Genomic DNA, 20,780 nt, shown 5'->3' with positions numbered 1-20,780 from the left:
AGCTGTGTAAGAATCAATCCTACCCTCAAAACCTAGTCAAACAGAATGCTGTGCGGCTGTAAAGAAGGAGCTTACCTTTTGGGACAGCATGAATGTGAAAAACTGGAATTCTACATGGTTGTAAAAAAGAAGGCACTCTTATACTTTGTGACAGCATGGATGGACCTGGAGAACATTATGCTAAGTGGAAAACACCAGTCAGAGAAAGAGAAATACTATATGATCTCACTTACCTGTGGAATCTAATGAACAAAATAAACTCTCAAACAAAATAGAACTAGAGGCATGGGTACAGGCTGACAGATCTCAGAGGGCAGAGCATGGAGGGGACTGGAAGAGATTAGCCAGAGAACATATAGGCAGAGTCTGTGGGCACAAACAATGTGGTGAAGGCTGGGGACGGGGTGGGGCTCGGTGGAGGGGGGCAGATGGGAAATAGGAGACATTTGTAGTAGTGTCAGCAACAAAATGAAGATAGAAAACCTAGTCAAATAGAAAGGTAGTCCTGAATGAGTGAAATAGCATCAATCAGATCAGTACAATTCCTGTTGGTGAGCTTCTAGTGTGTCAACTTTTTTTGTCAAAGATACTTTTTTCTGTAGTACTTCTTGAGTTTATATTTCTATTTAGGACATTATTTCAATTAGATTTTCTTTTTGTAATGAAATTTTAGTCTCCACTTTGAGGGGAACCTAAAAGGATTTTTTTCTTAACTTTTTGTTATGGAAAATTTCAAACATGCTGAAGTAGACAGAGTGGTGTCATGAACTTTCATGGACCCACTGCCTACCTCCAGCAATTAACAACTCGTGCCCAGTTCTGGACGTCGTGCGTTACCTACTTAAGTTTGTCCTGTATCATTTTGTAGCAAATCTATGTCACCAGACCATTTCATCTGTTACTGTCCAACATACTTCTGAGGGGAAAAATACTCTTTCCAATCACAGCCATAATGCCATCCTCACACCTTAAAATTGTCTGCAGAGGATTTTGTAATATCAAATATCTAGTTGAAGTTCAGATTTCCAGTTGTTTCACAAATGTCATAAGTATCTCTGTATTTTAAGCAGTTTGTTTGAAATTGGTGTCCAAATAAAGTCTAACAATTAGTTGATCTGTTTCATGTCTTTTTAAATCTTCATGTACCTCCAATACTTTTTTTGCTTTGCATTTTATTTGTTGAATATCCCAGGTAGTTTATCCTATAAAGTTTCCCATATTCTGGATGTTGCTAATTCTTTTTCTGTGGTGTGGTTTAACATGTTCTGCTATCTTTATATCCTGTAGATTGGTAGCTAGATCTGGAGACTTGATCAGATTTTTGGTGGGGGGGTATTAGGAGGAGCAAAACCACTTCATAAGTGGTGGTGTATTCTGTTAAGTATCATTATATCTGGCTGCCTCTTAGCATTTACGATTTTTCCAGTACCAACTATTTTTTGTCGATAAGGTCGTCCAATAAATAAGCATTTTGTTTACTTATTCACTCATTTGCTTTCAGCTTCTAGGACTCAGAAGAATTTCATTTGAACATATTCTGTATTATTTTGTGTGGATGACAGAAAAGATGTTACCGTATACATTTGTGTGTGTCTGTGTATATATATGTTAGGGCAGAAGTCGTTCGCATAGAAAAGAATACAACAGTTGATAAATAATAATGCAAAATGAACTCTGTTTCATGTACTCACAACTGTAAACCTACTTTTGCCTACCCTATATATGTGTGTGTGTGACATTATTTTAAAATGTATATTGAAATTATTTTTCCTTTATTTGAAATTTTTATTCAAGTATGACATTCATACAGAAAAGTACATAAATCATAAATATGAAGCTCTGTGAATTGTCACAAAGTGAATACACCCATGGATACCCTATAGGTGAAGAAGTAGAACGTTACAGCATTCTAGAAGTCTCCCCAAGTCCTTTTTAATCCTTCCTTTTCTCTGCTTCTGCAAAATAACTACAATCTGGACTTTTGTCATCATAGTTTAGTTTTGCCTGTTTTTGAATTTTACATAAATGGAATCATGCAGAATATACTCTTTTGTGTCTGGCTTCTTTCAGTTAATATTATCTTTTTTAAAAAGTTTTTATTTATTGATCTTGGTTGGGAGGGAGAGGGAGAGAGAGAAACATCGATATGTTGTTCTGCTTATTTATGCCTTCACTGGTTGATTTTTGTATGTGCCCCGACCAGGGAATCAAATCTGCAACCTCGAGTATCGGGATGATGTCCCAACCAAGTGAGCTACCTGGTCAAGGCAATATCATCTTTTTAAGATACATTTGCATTGTCGTGTTCAGCTATTGTTAATTTTCATTGGCTTATAGTTTTCCATTGTGTGAATAGGCCATATCTTATGATTCCATACTGTTGGAGGACTTTTCAGTTGTTTATAATTTGTAGCTTTATGAATAATTCTGTTTAAAACATTCTTGTGTCTTTCGATGTACGTATGTATTCATTCTCTTGGAATATATCCAAGGAGAATTGCTAGGCATAGGGTGTGTTTACCTTTAGTTTATATTGACAGTTTTCCAGAGTGGTGGTACCTACTTGTAGTCTCAATAGCACTGTTTGCAAGTTGCCATTGTTCTACATTTTCACTAATACTTGGCATCATTAATCTTATTAATTTAGGGTTCTGGTCCATATGTCATCATTATGGTTGTAATCTGCATTTTTCTGATTACTAATAAAGAAGAGCACCATTTCGTATTTATGAGCTATTTGGATATGTTCTCTTGAAATGTCTTTTCAGGTCTCTTGTCCATTTAAAAAAATGGGTGGTCTGTCATTTTTAAAAATTGGTAGGACTTTAAAAAATACATTTTAGATATAAGCCCATTGTCAAATATATGTATTTCAAATATAGTCCCCTATTCTGTCATTTGCCCTTTTAGTTTCTTGATGTCTTTTGTTGTACATAAGTTCTTAATTTTAATGTAACCCTCAGTCAGTTCCTTTATGATTAGACAGGTTTCTGTGTCTGGTTTAAAAAAATCTTTGCGTACTCTTTTGTGAAAACATTCTCTGTGTAATTGTCTTGAAGTTTTATTTATATTCAGGTTTATAGTACACATGGGATTTTTTTTAGAGTGTGAGATAGTGGTTCAGACACATTTTTTTCCCATACGGATATCCACTTGACACAGCAACACTTATTAAAAACATTTTTCGTCAGTGTTCCTTTTGTTATAAATTATGTGTCCATATATGTGCTTAGGAGTTTTGCATTATGCTGAAGGTAAAATTGGCCTATTATATTTCTTTCTTCTTAAGTTATACTTGTACAACTTACAAGTATAAGTAATAAGTAAGTAAGTAATAAGTAATTTTAGCCTCATAGGAGTTTTATCGTACGTGGATAGCTTATACTTTAATGTCCTTAGTGAAATAAGTCAGTGACTTGTTAACCCCGTTCTTATTTGTGGTTTCCCTCTCCCCTAAGTGGCGGGTGAGGACTGTGAAACCGGGACCAGTGATAGCTAGCTGGTGAGAAGCTGAAGACTTCCCGACTCTCAGTCAGTAGTCCTTTTTACCTCCATCTTATGCTCATGTCATTCTTCTCTATGGTGTTTCTCTAGCAGGTGGTAGGGGATGGCAAGGGCTACGTAGGTACAAGAGATGGTAAGATTGGCTTTTTCTTTCTCTCTCTCTCTTTTTTTTTTATCCTTACCTGAGGACATTTTTTTCATTGCCTTGAAAGAGAGAGCCGAAGATGGGGAGAGAGAGAGAGAGAGAAAGGGAGAGAGAGGGTTGGGTGGGGGAGAAACATAGATGTCAGAGAGAAATGCTGATCAGTTATGTTCTCCTTTGCACGCCAACCAGGGATTGAACCTGCAACCTGGGTATATGTCCTGACAAGGAATCGAACCTGTGGCCTTTTCGTCTACAGGACAACGCTCCAGCCAGTCCACACTGACTAGGGCTAAGCTTGGCTTTTTCAAGCATGTGAAGTGTTTTCTTCTCTTTAGCATATAGACACATTATTTTATATGTATAGTGTTTTGAATATTCAAAGTACTGGACGCATTTCTGATATGAAAGAATTTTGCTTTACCCTTTTCTTCAGATTATTTTTCCACTAACTGTTTTCCTCTTTCTACTAGCATTTATTTGTAAGAGTTGAGTACAAAAAATTCAGAAAATTATATTCTGTTTTCATAGTGGTCATATTCTGATCAGTGGAGTAGTCAGAACACATACAACATTTATCGATTAAGTTTCCTGTTTTATGTAGGTGCAGTTCATGGCACCCCAAAACAGTCACATAGTAACATCAGAGATCACTGATCACAGATCACCATAACAAATATAATAATAACGAAAAAGTTTGAAATATTGCGAGGAGTACCAGATTGTGACGAGACGGGAAGAGAGCAAGTGCTGCCGGAAAAATGGTGCCAATAGACTTGCTTGACACAGGGTAGCCACGAGCTCTCAATTTGTAAAAAATGCAGTAACTGCGAAGAACAATAAAGCAAAGTGCAATAAAACAAGGTATGCCTATATAATCAATTCCTAGAAGGTTTTTAACTAAAAGATTTTCTTAAGCCAACAAGTACCAGTATCTGCATCCTCATTTTACAAGTAAAACGACAGGTTGTGGACCTAAGGTGTTATACTTAAATGTTAAAACTAAAATTTTAGAAATGAAATTGTGACAAATATAAGGGTAAATCAAAGAGTGTCTGACATTTAAAGACACCATGACAATGGCCTCTTGCCTTCCCCAGACCTCTGTCATAAATTTAAGACTAAATCATATCATGGTATATTGGAAAGTAAAGGCAAAGCAAACTAAAAAAAATAGTGCTGTCAGCATGATACTATTTTCGTCTGAAAAAACTTTATATAGAAATACAAAACATCAGAAGGACACAGATTCTGGATGGTAGGAGTGTGTGGTTATGTATGTTTTCCTATTTTCCCTTATAATGAGTGTACTTCGCTTTTGTAATAAGAAACACATTTTTAACTAAAAACAGAGCAATAGCAGACGTGTAGAAAGTAATTACTCTAAATATAAAATCAGAAGCACTGACAGTTGAATGAAGGTAGGTTACAAGGGAAAACATCAGATTATCAGTCATATCAGCATTACTTTAGTTTCTGACATTTTATATTTCACTGTTTTTATATCTGCCTTAAGTTTCCTCAACATGATTCTTTGTACTTTTTAAAGATGTATTGGCGTCATCCTATTCTCTATGTACAAGTCTGTCTCTATTTTGCTTGTTAGTTCAGTTTGACAGTGTGGTGATGGGGGGGATGGAGGGGGAGGGGGAGGGTGTAAAGGGACTAAATTGTAGTGAAAAAATACAAAAATAAAATACACATTGGAACTGAATAGATTCATTATAAAGTTGGAACTAAAGTATTTTGATGGGTTCAGAGAAATAATTTTATGGTGAAACATGGGAAACTGCTTTGTGTGAAAGTTACCTTTTCACAATTATACCTGCAAGTCTGTAGAGTGCTACTTGTATTTGTCTGGTTCTCTCAGCTGGAGAGGGATGGGTTTTGTCTTTTCTGTTTAGTGAGTTCATTGTAAATGGGAGTTGTATAACTGGAATTGTTTTTTTCCTCAGGGAATGGTGAAAGGAATTGTTTATCTGTAAATTGTATGTTAAATAAAATTTATTCTTTATTCCCAGATTAGAAATGATATTTGCCAAATTTGATGAAGTGCAGAATTCAGGTGGTATGATTTTCAGTGCCTGCAAAGGTAAGAATAATTAAGTTATTCCAGTTTTTAAACATTTCTAAGATTATTTAGGAAACTTTTAAGATGCTAACACATGTCAATGTTATATTACATTTGATTTTGTGGCTTAAACTTTGTTAGGATTTAATAACAAAGTCTTTACATCCTGCTGATCATTACCTTTCTGACTCTTTTGGAGTAAGTGAAAATTGAATAATGGATGTACTCAATTGTGGAAAATGATCCTGTTCATTTGCCTATTTTTGTATCTTCCGGGTTGAAGATATGATGACTGTCTTGCCCTCCACATTCCATGCATGAAATGTGCTTTCTGTTCCCAGAGTAAATGTTTTACTTACTCATTTAAAAATTTTTTTGTTGTTGTTCAATTACAGTTGTCCCAATTTTTCCCCCTTAGCTCTCACTTGCACTGATCCCCCCTCCACCCCGCACTCCCACCCTGTTCATGTCCATGGGTCCTTTATGCTTTTTCCTTGAATCATAAAGAAGGGCTGTTCCCCTTCTTTACCCCATTATCCCTCTCCCTCCTCCCCTTTGGTTACTATCATTTTGTTCTTTATTTCCATGTCTCTGGTTCTATTTTGCTCATTTGTTTTGTTGATTAGGTTCCACTTATAGATGAGATCATATGGTATTTGTCTTTCACCACCTGGTTTATTTCACTTAGCGTAATACTTTCCCGTTTTACCCATGCTGTTGCAAAGGGTAGGAGCTCCTTCTTTCTTTCTGCTGCATAGTATTCCATTGTGTAAGTGTACCACAGTTCCTTGATCCACTCAAGTACTGATGGGCACTTAGGCTGCATCCAGCACTTGGTTGTTGTAAATTGTGCTGCTATGAACATGGGGGTGCATAGGTTCTTTTGGATTGGTGTTTCAGGGTTCTTAGGGTATAATCCCAGCAGTGGAATCACTGGATCAAAAGGCAATTCCATTTTTAGTTTTTCGAGGAAATTCCATACTGCTTTCCACAGTGGCTGTACCAGTCTGCATTCCCACCAACAATGTACTAGGGTTCCCTTTTCTCCACAACCTCTCCATCACTTGTTACTAGTTGATTTGGTCATGATGGCCATTCTGACCAGTGTGAAGTGGTATCTCATTGTGGTTTTAATTTGCATCTCTCTGATGGCTAGTGATGCTGGGCATCCTTTCACATGTCTCTGGACCCTCTGTATGTCCTCCTTGGAGAACTGTCTGTTCTGGTCCTTTGCCCATTTTTTAATTGGATTGTTTGTCTTCTTGATGTGGAGTCATATGAGTTCTTTATATATTTTGTAGATCAAACCCTTGTCCCAGGTATCATTGGCAAATATGTTTTCCCATATGATTGGTTCCCTTTTCATTTTGCTGATGTTTTTTTAGCTGTGCAGAAGCTTTTTTGATGTAGTCCCATTTGTTTATTCTTTCCTTTATTTCCCTTTCCCTAGGAGACATATCAGTGAAAATATTGCTGTGTGGGATATCTGAAATTTTCCTGCCTATGTTCTTCTGTAGGCCTTTTACGGTGTCATGACTTATATTTGTACGTCTTTTATCCATCTTGAGTTTGTTTTTGTGTATGGTGTAAGATGGTGGTCTAGTTTCATTTTTGCATGCACCTGTCCAGATCTGCCAACACCATTTGTTGAAGAGGCTATTTTTACTTCATTTTATACAACTGCCCTCTTTGTCAAATGTTAATTGACCATAGAGACATGGTTTATTTCTGGGCTTTCTATTCTGTTCCATTGATCTATGTGTCTGTTCTTATGCCAGTACCAGACTGTTTTGATTACAGTGGCCTTATAGTATAGTTTGATGTCTGGTATTGTGATCCCCTTCTACTTTGTTCTTCTTCCTTAAAATTGCTAAGGCTATTTGGGGTCATTTATGGTTCCATATAAATTTTTGAAATATTTGTTCTATATCTGTGAAATATGTCATTGGTATTTTACTAAAGATTGACTTGAATCTATAAATTGCTTTGGGTAGTATGGACATTTTAATGATGTTAATTCTTTTCAGTCCATGAACACGGTATATATACTTTCATTTATTTGTATCTTCGTTAATTTCCTCCTTAGTGTTCTATAGTTTTCTGAGTACAGGTCTTTTACCTCCTTGGTTAAGTTTATTCCTAGGTACTTTATTTTTCTTGTTGCTATTGTTTTACTTAGTTGTTTTCAGTAGAAATTGTGGGTCGATAGGTTCCGTTACACCTATATGTAGACTGTCAGTGATGACACTGGTGAACAGACACAGACGTAGGAACTTTACCACCATCATCATTTTTGGCTTCTTAATTAGAAATTGGAATTCACGGAGGTTGGCCTTAATATTTGGCATTTATTTGATTTTGTGGTTTGTAAAGATACTAAATTGTATTTGGTTTTGTTGGGTAGCATTTACCTAGACTTTAGTCTTTAATTATTAATTAGCCTTATATGTAAAGAGTGTGTTCTATTTCCAAAGATAGTATAGATATTTTTTCACTTAGGAAATTAGGTTCATATTAGAGAGAGTGTGATTAGTTTAGTAATGTAAATGATGCTGGAGAAAAAAACTTCGTGTATGTGTTGTATAGTTAAATAATAGGAAAACTAGTTTCTAATATAAATTAATTTATTTTCCGTCCAGATAAAACCAAGACTGAGCCTTGTTTTGTTGCAGGAAGACAGGGAGTAAGAATTTAGTGTTAAAAAGATTGTGTCTACCCCAACCTAAACTTCGTTCCAGAGCATAAATTGACTTTAGCGCTACTTGGTCTTCACCCTTACTGCCAGCTGTTTCTCACTCCTCTGAGTAGAAGGTGTTTTAAGTGCCTTGTCCTTCTTTCTTCAGTAGTTACCTCTGTCCATTTCCATAGAAACCAGAAACAGCAGGAAGATGGCGAGTTGTTAAAATTCCTTGAATTATGATTTTTGTGTTCTCATACTATTTATAGTACATTCTCATTTCTGTATTCCAGACTATGTAGTTACAACTCTAAGAAAAGGAGTATAATGTTTATTATAAATTGAAGATATTCAGCATTTATTATTTGGTATGGTTTATTTTGAAGGAACTGTCATTCTTGTATTTTGTGAGGTTATTTCTGTTACCTTCAAAATAGATTTTTTCCCCTATTCTTTTACTCTTATTTATCTCTTCATAAAAGGAGGTTTGGGGTTAGGATCTTCCATTCATTTCTCTTGGAGGAGTCTTTAGAGTTTTTTGGAGATTATGATCTGAATATTGTAAATGAGCATGGTCAAATGTGAATGTTAAAGTCTATAACATGTATATTGGGGTGTAGAAATTGGTCATGATGTTTTTGAAGACAGTATTATGCTGTCACTGAAAAGTACTTTAATGGATTCGTTAATAAGGGAGAGGACTAGAAGAGGGAAGCAAGCCCATTTATCATGTTGGCAGCCACCAAACCCCCTCCTCTCCCTTGTCTTTATTTTTTCTCAGTGATCTATTCCAGCTCAGAGGCTTTAAACAGGAACTGTTTGCTGATGACTCTTAAATGTATAGTTCTAGCCCTCATTCAACTCTCCCTTATGGTCTAGAATTGGTAGCCTGTGGCCTCTACGACATTTCCATTTGGATGCCTAATAGGCATCCCAGACTTAACATGTACAAAACTGAAACACTGTCGTCTCTTCTTCCCTCAGTTTATCCATTTCAGTCAGTGGTACCATCATCAGCTCAGGCTAGAAATCTGAATTAATCTCTAATTAGTCATTTACTAGTAAGTCTAATCAGTCATTTCTCCCTCTGAAATGTTGATATATCCCAAATTTGTTTTTTCATCTCCACTGCTAAAAACCCCTCTCTAAATTCCCTTTAATTTTTGCCAAGATTACTACGATAGATTTCTGTACCATGTTTTCCCCCTGCAATCTATTTTCTGTCCAGAAGTGGGAATGATGTTAAAATGTAAATTAGATCCTGTCACAACAGTGAGGAAGATGGTTAAAGATTCTGCCTCACTGAGCCTACATTCCAGGAAGGGAGAATAGATCATAAGAAGTGCACAAACGGATGTCCAGAGTAATCACGGTTGGTCATGGAAGAAATACAGCTACCCTTTGTTTAATGAGTTTAATGAATTTGATTTACATTATTTTTAAAATCCTTGCTGCCAAATTTAGAGCCATGAAATAAAAACATTATTTCCACTAATATTATAGTATGTTTCATTTCAATCCAGGATACTTGAATAATTTTCACAGGTAGAAAAATGTATCAATTAAACACTGAAAACAAATCTTGATAGGTAACAATTTAAATGCAAAAAACAGTTTGTACCTGAAGTTATAAAGGCCTTTTCAACTCCTTTTTTTATTTCTGCACATTTTTCCCCCACAAAATTTTAAGCCCTTTGTTGGCTCATTGTTATTGTACACACAAAGTAAAGCTGTAAAATAAAAATAGAATAGGCCCTGGCTGGTGTGGCTCAGTTATTTGGAGCATTATCCATAGACATAAAAGTCATGTGTTCAATTCTCAGGCAGAGCACATACCCAGGTTACAGGTTCAGTCCCCTGTCAGGGCACATATGAGAAGACAACCAGTCAATGTCTCCCTCACCCCCGTCTCTCTCTCCTCTCCTTCCCCTTCTACCCCGCCTCCTAAAAGCAATAAAAAAAAAAAAAAGTCCTTGGGTAAGGATAAAAAGAAAGTAATAGAATAGGAAAACATTCTAGATCAAAATAAAGTGTCAAAATGAAAACTCGTAAGAATAGTTTATGCATAGCCAAGGTTTGATCCCTGGTTGGGGCGTGTGTAGGAGGCAGATGGCCGATGTTTCTCTCTTACATCTATGTTCCTCCCCTTCTCTTCTCCCTTCCCCTCTCTTTATAAAATCAATGAACAAATCCTAGGGTGAGGATTTAAAAAAAAAAGTTGACGCACATGGCAGACTGAAGAGCCATTAAAGATAACTACCTTTTCTTTCTCTTGCTTTGTGTACATAATGCAAAGCAAATTGTTGTGAGTTCACCCAAATGTGGCATTTAATTCAAATTTGTTCCATATAATATTCTGTGACTAGAAACTATTATGGTAAGTAAAATTTTTTTGGTGTGCTTTTGCTTGAATTAAGTCATAATAAGGAAACATCACACTTCGTATATTGATTGAGAGTGTTTTGGAATGAGAAGTCACTTTGCTAAATACGGACAAAAACAAAAACCAGAGGGTTTGTTGTAAAGGTGGTATGACTCTTCAAGAGCCATTACAGCTAAAAGCTGTCATCTTACATCATTACGTGAAGGAAATAGGATAAGGAGCTGGTAAGTAACTCAGTGATGCCATTTTAGAATAGTGGGGCAAATCTCTTTGAGGGTTGATGCATTTGAAGTGAGACCTGGTAAAGGAGAATGGGCCAGTCATGGGATAAATGGTAGGAAAAGTGTTTTGGGCAGAGAAAACGAGACCATGAAGGCCCAAAGGTAGAAAAGGACTTAGTGTGAAGGACAGAAGGGAGGCCAGTGCTGGGTTAGAAGGGAGACCATGTATGAGATGTAGTTGAAAAAATAAGAAGGAACCATTATATGAGGGCCTTGTAGGCCATGGGAGAAGTATTAATGAACTTCTGGGAGCAGCAAGGATTTTAGGTGGGAGAGGGATATGGTGAGTGAGGTGACATGATCTAACACTATCTTACCTACTGTTCTGAGAACCAGTCTTCATTTTTTCTCTTTAGTCTACCTCTTTCCCCTTGTTTATGTCCTGGTATATAACTACATCTCATGCTTTTGTCTCTGATTTCTTTCATAATTGTCATTTCTGTATCATTCGATTTTAGTTTTGATTGGATCTATTTACTTGATTTCTTAGTGCATTAATTTAGCACAACTCAAGAACACAAAGTAAATGGTATCATCTAAGATTTGAGCTTGTCATTTAGTTTAGAAATGGTAAGAAATGAATGGCATTTTTTGTCTTCAAGGTTTTGCGAGCTTTGACCGTAATTCTTATATTACAAAGTAAATTAGGCAGACTTCCTAAGCACAGTGGAATTAGCTCTGCCAGTAGAAGGGAACTGGATTTAAAATTAATCAGATTGTGGCTGAAAGGAGGCAACACCAGCCCATTGAGAAGGAAAGGGCTGGAAGTTGCAGGCCCCCTATGATTGTAACACAGCCTGGTGTCGTCATGGAGCTTTCTGAACAGTCTCCTACACTAATCGAGATGTAAATACCGACAGTGTTGGTGGCTCTGACTACAAGTCTTTTCCTCTTTCACTGTGAAAAAAACTGCATAATTCTGATTTGTCCATTGTATGTGTAGGACCCAGTGCAGTCTTAGTGTGTAATCATTGTAAAATATTTCCCAGCTTCTCTGTTTGAAACAGTTGCGAGGAAAAGAATTGCTCTAAGAGGCTGGCTATAAGACAAAGCACAGAAACTAGGCTTTGGAATTACCTTGATATTTGGCCTATTGGAGGCGGTAAGGTAGCCTACAGTTAAGCTTTTTACGTGTTTATAACATACCCTTTGGTGAAAGGCAAAGCAGCTCTTCGCAGGTTGATTTTTAAAGGTCTCTATTTGTGGCCGTGGGCCCCAGGGCCTTCTCTGAGGTTGACAATGTGCTGACGGTTGTGCAGCTTGGATGGAGGGTGCTCAGTGTCCCTGCAGCTGCGCACTGGCGAGGTTCTGTTTCCACCAGAAGCAAGCTTTGTTCCGTGTGGCCCTGCTGTCCGCGCACAGAGCAGCCTTTGATGAGCTGCCTTTGACGTGATTTGTTTACGGCAGCCAGAAATGCTTTCTGCATAATGAGAGCAGTTAATCATGGAAACTGGGCTATTCTTGTTTGTGCACTTCTAGCAATCTTCTGTTGTAAATATTAAAAGGATGAAAACCTTTTAAAAAGGTGCAAATCAGTTAATCCATGAGATCATGTGATTGCTACTGATTACATGGATATCTTTAGGGAAGCAGAAAATGATTGCTGAACACATGCCTTGTGTTTTGATGATTGCATTAAGAGTCCTCCAGTGGAATGGCATTTATCGACTCCCAGAGCTTTTCTTGCATTAAATTTTAGTCGTCCAGTATAAGGAGAAATATCATAACCTGTGTCTAACAGCCTGTGTGCAGTTAAAGAATAATCTTGATCAAGCACTGCTAGGCTCTGCTAAATAGACGAGGGTTTTCAACAAGACCCCAGACTTTTATTTTGAAGTGGTGTAGCAGCTGTTGGCTATTGCGGTGCAGAGCTGCAGCGCGGCCTGGGTCACACAGTGCTCCCGGTGTCTGCAGGCTGCAGGCCGAGCCCAGTGGCGCAGGCACTGAGCTGCATTTATTTGCTGTGCTGTTTGACCTCTTGGTTTGAGAGAGCTCCCTGGACCATCTGAATGGCTATGGGAGATGGTGAGTAAGATTTATTTTTCTTCTTTTGCTTGTGTTATACACTTGCTTTGAAAGTGACGATCGTTTGCTATGTAAGGAATATATTTCTCCCTTAAGAATGAAGGACGTGTGTGTGTACACAGTCATGTATGCATGTATGCACGTGTGTGCTTACTTGTCATTTGGTATCTTTTTCTACTTGATATGTTTGTATGGGATCTGGCAAATATAAGGTGACAATTTACCTTGCATCCCAAGCAAGCCCTCAGTCTTCGGTGCTAGATATGAAGAAGCAATTCTGGAAGAAATGTGGAATATATGCAAAAGCTTTAAACAGAGAACATGGCCTTTGGAAGAATGACAGATTTTGGCAGGAAGGTTTGGTTAATTAGCTTGATATCTTTCCCGTTGTATTTGACAACAAGTAGAATTCTGTGGTATAAAGTAGTTAAAGAGGCAAAATGGCTTGCCAGAGACACTATTTTAATTAATATGCTTGTGATTTTTCAGGGTCCCTAGTATATAGTTTTCCAGAAAATATTTAGTCTTTTACAATTTCTATATAGGATATAATTTGTTTAAAAATTGATTTTACAAGTGCTCTACTATGATAAAATAAAAAACATTTCCATAGTGCATTTTAGTTTTCCAAAACACTTTCAAATACTTAGCATACATTAACTCCTCAGGTACAGATAACTCTGTGAAATGCAGAGAGTAGTTTGGTATTTCTATTTCACAGACTGAAAAACTGAGGCTTGCTGGGATTGTAAGTCTCAAGCACAGAACAAACTAGAACCAAATCTAGTGTATTTGTTATTGTCCTTCATAACACTTAATACTTGAACTTTTTTTTTTTAATTATTAAACCTTTTGTTAAGATGCTTAGGAGGTATGCTTTGTAATTGCATCAAAACCAGAGATATGTATGAAGGGGAATTTGAGGTTACTCAAAAAATGTTTTGTGTATATTTTCACCAGTTTCTTAATAAAGACAGACAGTATTTGGGAATTTTAAATCTTAATAGTTTCAGCCTTCCTTATGACTACATAATGACTTCCCTCTAAGGGAAGTAAGCGTTTGTACGCTTGGGCCTATGAGGAATAGGATGCAAACCTACCAAAATGAGGGTATTAGTAAATGGCCGTTTAAACTATTATGAACATGTTAATGGAAATATGATAGTAAGTTTGGTTTTGCATATTGTTATGGTTTATTCCAAGAATTTAGGTAACTTTTACATGTTCTTATATAAATAAATAACAAAATAATTCTAACTACTAATTTTTAAAGTAAAAGCCATCAAAATTAGCAAATTAAGTTTTCATATACGTAAGGACCTTGCCAAGTTTGTTTAAATCTTAATCTACAGGCTACTCTGAATGTTGCATTTGGTTTGGGCCATATCAAGATTTTTCTTTCTTACACATACAGATTCAGTCAGTGGCTATCAACGTATATTTACTTAGTTTTTCTTTTTTCGAGTAGTACATAAGTACATTCAGACTGTTTAGGAATGTTTTGGTTTAGAAAAAATTAAAGTAACAACCTCTTACAAAGCTCAGAGGGTTAACGTTCCTGTTCATTTTCTTCAAAATGGAAATACTTTTATTGGATATTATTGGCAACTAAAGTAATATACCTTCACTAAAAAATTAAAAATTTACACAATAAACAATAAAGATATATGTTTGGGGAAAATTTATAGTTACTAACATTTTTATATATACTCCTATATATTTAATCTCTCACATATAGTGTGCATATACCATACTAGTATCATGTGAACATATACGACAAATAAATTATGCTATTCCTAACCCATGTTGTTTTTTATTCCTTCATTTTAAATTGTGAACTTAACACAAATATAGTCTTCTTCTTTTCAAAATTCAAATAGTGCAGATAGAGCAAAAGTCCCCTCCGAACTACTTCTAAGCCTCAGTCCCAAATGCAAGCAGAGATGAACACTTTCATTAGTATGAAGTTTGTCTTTTTGTACCTTTTACTGTGCCTTACATATATATATTAAGTACCAAGATAAATGGTTTTGTTTTTACTGAGTTTACATAAATTATATCATTCTGAATGTGTACTTGCCATTTGCTATGTACTCAATATGCCATAGAGATTTTAATGTAATCATGTGTAACTGCTTCATTTGTTTGTAGTATGGGTGTATCATAACTATTTCTTGTTTCATGGAATTTTAGGTTGTTTAATCACATAATTTTTCTAAATGATTCTGAAAAAAAACCTTTGTACAAAACGTAATGTGTGTATATATACAAATACCCATACATATATATTTCTTAAAATAGTCTAGAAGTAGAATTTCTGGATCATGGTTTTTATTTATTTCAAATAGTGTTAGCTATAGTTAATTTCCTCCAAAAGAGGCTTTACCACTTACCACCAACAGTCCTCTATTCTTTTCAGTTTTTGTTGTTATTAATCTTTTAAAAATTTTCCTATCAGATGAGTGAAAAATATCTCACCCTTTTGAAAACATCTCTGCTTTCTAATAAGGTTGATCATTTTCATATGTTTGTTTATTTGTACATATTTCCCTTTCTGTAGATTGTCTACTGGCAGCCTTAGGCAGTTTTTGGGTTATTTGACTTTTTTGTTGCTTATTTATAGTTGCTCTTTATATATTCTGGTTATTAATCTATTATCTATTAAACTTGGATTTGAGAAACATTATAAAGACTATCATTTGAAGAGTTTCCTATACCTTTCTGTTTCCTTGTATTTGTACTTACCCAAGAGTATAAAACTGAGCAGTCAGATGATTGTGAAGTAATTCTGGGCAGTCAAACCTGATAGAGTTAAAAACCTGTAGGATTATTATGTGGCGCTGAGCCCTGCAATCTGCGTCAAAAGCTCATGAGAGGAATTTGGCCTTTCGTTGTTATGCTGCAGAGTGGCTATAAAGAAATAAGTTCTTGTTGCAAATAGACTGTTTGTAAACTCTTTTTTCTTTTTTGTGTCCTTACCCAAAGACATGCTTATTGATTTTAGAGAGAGGGGAAGAGCTGGAGAAAGAGGGAGAGAAATATCCATGTGAGAGAGAAACAGCAATTTATTGCCTCTCGCACATGCCCCAGTGGGGGACTGAACCTGCATCCTTTCTGTTTTATGGGAGGACACTCCAACCAACTGAGCCACACCAGCCAGTGCACTATTTGTAAACTTTTAACAGTTTATTATTTCAAATATGAATTTTTTAAAAATGTAGACAAGTGATGATATAACTTAAGCTTTCTAGAGATAAGCCTTCTGGGACCACTCCAGATTGACATATAACTATTGGGGGTAGGGAACAATAGTAAGAAATTACGCTGAATATTTCTCTTCCATACCCTAGAATAGTCTGTGATTGGGTAATTTAAATCACTGAAAGAAAGCAACTCTTTAACTTACTGGCAAACTTTTATTCTCAGAGCAGTGATAAGGGGGGAAAAAGTCTGTAAGGAGAAAAAGTAAATTACAGGGAGCAAAAGACTGAGCATTTAGCAACAGTATAGGCTGTAAGTAGTGGGCACTAAGATTAAAAATCTTAGGGATCTTGAAGCAGACCCATTTATCTACCTGGGCGCAAGGTATTGGATACCAGTAGCAATGTATCCTCAAACAATTTTGCTAATGAACCTGAATGTTCAAGAAAAGGTTTACATTGTTTCTGTGTAGAATGGTGTAGTTGATGTTCTTGACAGCTGTTGTGACCAGCCTTTAGCTGTCGTGAAAATTTACTTGAAATGACTAGATTTTGCATGTCTTCTAAATAAACCTTATTATGAGCTGCATTTATTATTTAGTTTGATATTATACTTTCATCACATATGCTAATTTTATTAATACCACATAATGGTTTAAATTGCATCTGCCCCTTCATTAAACTATTGAAGTTCTTGAATTTTGAAAGGACCCCTTTAAAGAAAAGGATAAATGTCTTCTAATATGTTTTAACTAGTTAATACCTACTTAGAATTTTTAAGAGACTTAATCAAATTTTTGGCCTCTTTTAAACTTTGTGTGAAATGGACTTCCTTTTTTATAAATAAAATAGTTTCACTTTTAAGACTCTGCTGCTGAGAACACAGCATTTTCAAGTAAATATTAAAATTTGGCCACTGTTGCCCTGGCTGGTGTGTCTCAGGGGATTGAGCTCAGGCCTGCCATCTAAAAGGTCACTGGTTCAATTCCCAGTCAGGGCACATGCATTTTGGGCCTGGATTGGAGACCTCGATTGTGGGCCAGGTCTCCAGGTAGAGGCATGTGAGAGGCAACCAGTGGATGCTTCTCTCCCTCTCTCTCCCTGCCTCCCTCTCTCACTAAAACAAACAAACAAATAAATAAAATCTTTTTTAAAAATTTGGTCATTTTGATTTTTTCAATTTCAAGTCACTTTACTGAAATATTTTAATTTTAGCTCTGGGAAATCTTCTGTTATTGTTATTATTTTGTTAATAAGTTTCTACCCTTTATTAGCTTTAGTCTGTCCTTATGAGACTGTTATTAGTCAGATATTAAAGCTCTCCTGGGTTGATTCACTGTGTCTTTTTTGTCTTCTAAGTTTTACATCTTTCTCTTTTGCTCTGCATTCTGGGAGGTTTCCTTGACTCTCATCCAGTCCTTCTTTTAAATTTTAATTTTGTCAAATAAAAGCTCAAATGGTTCCAGGAACTTTGTATTTCCTTTTCTGGTGGTTCCAGTTTTACAGAGTTGTGTGTATGTGTATGCGCACACATGTAAGCATGCACATATGCACACACACCTGTATGTAAAATATTGAGCTCCTTGAGTCGGAGGTGGGAAGAGCTTAATGATGAAATGATTCCATAGATTTTCAGTTGTTTCTTGATAGTCATTCCTGTACTTTCTGGCTTAGAAATGATCACTTCTCTGTCATTGTACAAGGTAGGTCAGTTCTCTTTGCTGTTTTAGTCACTTTTGAGAATTCTAAGTTGCACTTTGCTGTGGTGTTACTCTTCAGAATCCTTCTATCCTTTTTATTTGCACTCTTTGCCCCACCTCATTTTCTTTGGTCTTATGATGTTACTTATTATTTTATTGTGGTTGCATTTCAGGGTTTTAAGGAAGAGAATAATGGGATTCAAATTATATTTATTAAGGAAAAATTTCAAACATAGCCAGAACTAGAGAATACTGTGATAAACTTCCATTACCACCCAATATCCAGCTTCAAGAAGTTATCAATACGTAGCCTATTTTTATTCATCATTGCTCCTACCTCTCTTCCCCAGTCCTACTGTCTGACTGGACTGGGATGTGTGTGTGTGTGTGTGTGTGTGTGTGCATACATGCTTAGTTATTTCATAAATATCTTTTTACATTTTGAATTGGGATTCAAACAAGATCCACCATTGTAGTTGGTTGATGTACCTCTACAGGCTTTATTCATTTAAAGCAATTGTCTTTTTCTCCGCTCACCATTTATGTGTTGAGGGAAAACGCATCTGTCAGATAAAATTTTCCCGTGTACTAGATTTTGTTGATTGCATTGTTTTGGTGGTTTTATGTTTTTGTTTTTTAATGTTTTCATGTCCCCTGTATTTCCTGAAAATTAAAAATTTTGCTAATGGCCTGATCAGAATCAGGTCTGATTTTTTTGTTTCTTGTTTTTTTCTTTTGGTACAAATTTTTGTAGGGGTTATTGTATATTTTTTGTCTGAATATGTTTCTTTGTGGTATTAATATTGAATAACGGATGTTATTAGCCTCATATAAAGTTCCCTATCAGTCTTTCACTTAACAGTTTCAGCAGCCTTTGGTCCAAAATATTTCTTTTAGAGGATTGCATTGTTTACTTTGCGGTTTGGAAGGTCAGGAATGGAAGCAAGGAGACTAGTTAAGAAGATGTAGCAATATAGACAGAGGTGATACTGGCCTGGTGTTAGGAGTGGCAGCAGAAGTAAAGAGAAATAGGTGTATAAAACTTGCACACAACAAGAACTATTGGTAGATGATCCATTAAGGCCAGGGGAGAGAATTTGGAATGAGGCCCCCTAGGTTGTGAGCTTGAACTGACTAGATGGTGGTATCATTTACCAGCACAGGGAAGACAGGGAGAATACGTTTGGAGATGGTGTTGGTGTTAGGTTACCTTCGTCAAATTAGAGATGCCTTTCAGGTATTCATGGGGGAGATTTCTAGTAGGCAGTTGAATATACAGGTCTGAAATCAAGAGATGGTTTAGACTGGAGACAAATATTTGATCATTGTCAGAATATAGCAGTTATTGAAAACTATTAACAGTGGGTGAAGCCATTTAGAAAGTGTGTAGTCTGGGGAGGAGGAACTGAGCAACAGGGATCTGCCAGGTCAGAGGAAGGCCAAGGAGATTATCCTACTGTAAAAGCAGAGTGGGAAGGGCAGACAATTAGAATTTGTTTGAATTTTCCAAGGTACATATGATATATACCTTACAGGGATTATTGTTTGCTAGTTTCGCTGTTTGATACAACTGTGATCATTGCTGGATATGCAAGACTGTGAAACAGTTCAGAAATCCAGAGTCCTATTGCTCATTGTTTTAATTAGAATAAGGAAGGATATAGCTTCAAGTGAAAAGAGGAACTTTGGTGTAAGAAACAACTTAATATGAAGCAGAGTCTATTTTGTACACGAATGTCCATCACATTGTGGGTTCTTCTTACCAAACTGCTTGGTTGGTTCACTGAGGAAAATTTACACAGAATTATTATTTTTTTAATGAGACATGGTATAAAGTTTCGGCTTGCTCTTTTGTTTGCCCTTTAAGATGGAGCAGTTTATCATCTTTCATATAATTCAGAAGTAGAAATTTCATGTTTCAGAATACATGTATGGGTAAAAGTGAAGTGGAAAGTTTGAATAGCCATTTGAATATATATATGGCTTTTCTTTGAAGGGAAAAAGAAAAAAGAGGAAGGGACTTGATGATGGCAATGCAAATTATAATTTTTTATCTGAATCTTGGGAACACTGTATTTTGGAATTGAATATGTCAGAACATGTCAGACTTTAGAGAAGTAATATGATTTACCATGTATTATGTACCAACCCCGACCACATTTGGTGCTGCACCTTGTAATCAAGCACTCAGAGATCTTTTGCAGTAAGTGAAATAAAGACAGTAAATAACTATGTCAGTTCACATTATGTTTTGCCATGCATGGAGTTCAAACCGTGAGATTTTGCTGCCAGGTGAATTAGGGACTTGAGGACTATAGTAGGTCAGTGCTTAGTGAGGACAGTTTCCAAGTGTAATTCGAAGGCAACATAAGATAAAGCCTTGCTTAGCCCGTTTGGGCTTTTTTATTCCTCCTCCTCTCCTTCTCCCTGTCCTTCTCCTCTCCCTTCTCTTACTCCCTTCTTCCTCCTTTCTCCTCTTCCATTTCTTCTTCTGTTTCCCTGTCTTCCTCCTCCTCCCCTTCTCCTCCATTTCTTCCTTCATCTCCTCCTCTATTTCCATCTCCTCCTCCCTATCACTATTTCATCTTCCTCCCCATCTTCTCTTCCTCCTCCATCATCTCCTTCTCCTATATCTGTCTGTCCTCCTCCACCACCTCCATAATTTTCCTCTTATCAGGCCTTCTCCTCCTTTTTCACTCCATCATACGCATAACCACTACAGCCTGCTGACGCTATTAGTTTGTATTCTCTAGTACTTTTTAATACGTTCATCTTGTTCTGTTTCTGCACCAAACCA

At 36.3% G+C, this 20,780-nt stretch overlaps 1 protein-coding gene across 40 annotated transcripts in view; it reads left to right on the top strand.

Moving 5' to 3' along the window:
• Positions 1-20,780, top strand: part of CLASP2 (cytoplasmic linker associated protein 2) — a 146,813-nt gene that overhangs the window by 18,876 nt on the left and 107,157 nt on the right. For 33 of the 40 annotated variants that reach the window (XM_053929968.2, XM_053929963.2, XM_053929965.2 and 30 more), the window contains exon 7: positions 5,668-5,738. In XM_053929968.2, coding sequence (XP_053785943.1) covers positions 5,668-5,738 — 71 coding nt within the window. Of the gene's footprint in view, positions 1-5,667; positions 5,739-12,491; positions 13,084-20,780 lie in introns of those variants that run through there. The other 7 variants (XM_053929973.2, XM_053929980.2, XM_053929984.2 and 4 more) reach the window with 2 other exon arrangements.

The sequence above is a fragment of the Desmodus rotundus genome, chromosome 8 (genome assembly GCF_022682495.2).
Source record: "Desmodus rotundus isolate HL8 chromosome 8, HLdesRot8A.1, whole genome shotgun sequence".
NCBI classification, from domain to species: domain Eukaryota; kingdom Metazoa; phylum Chordata; class Mammalia; order Chiroptera; family Phyllostomidae; genus Desmodus; species Desmodus rotundus.
Note: the sequence above shows the minus strand (reverse complement) of the source record. Positions and strands in the feature narration are given on the sequence as shown.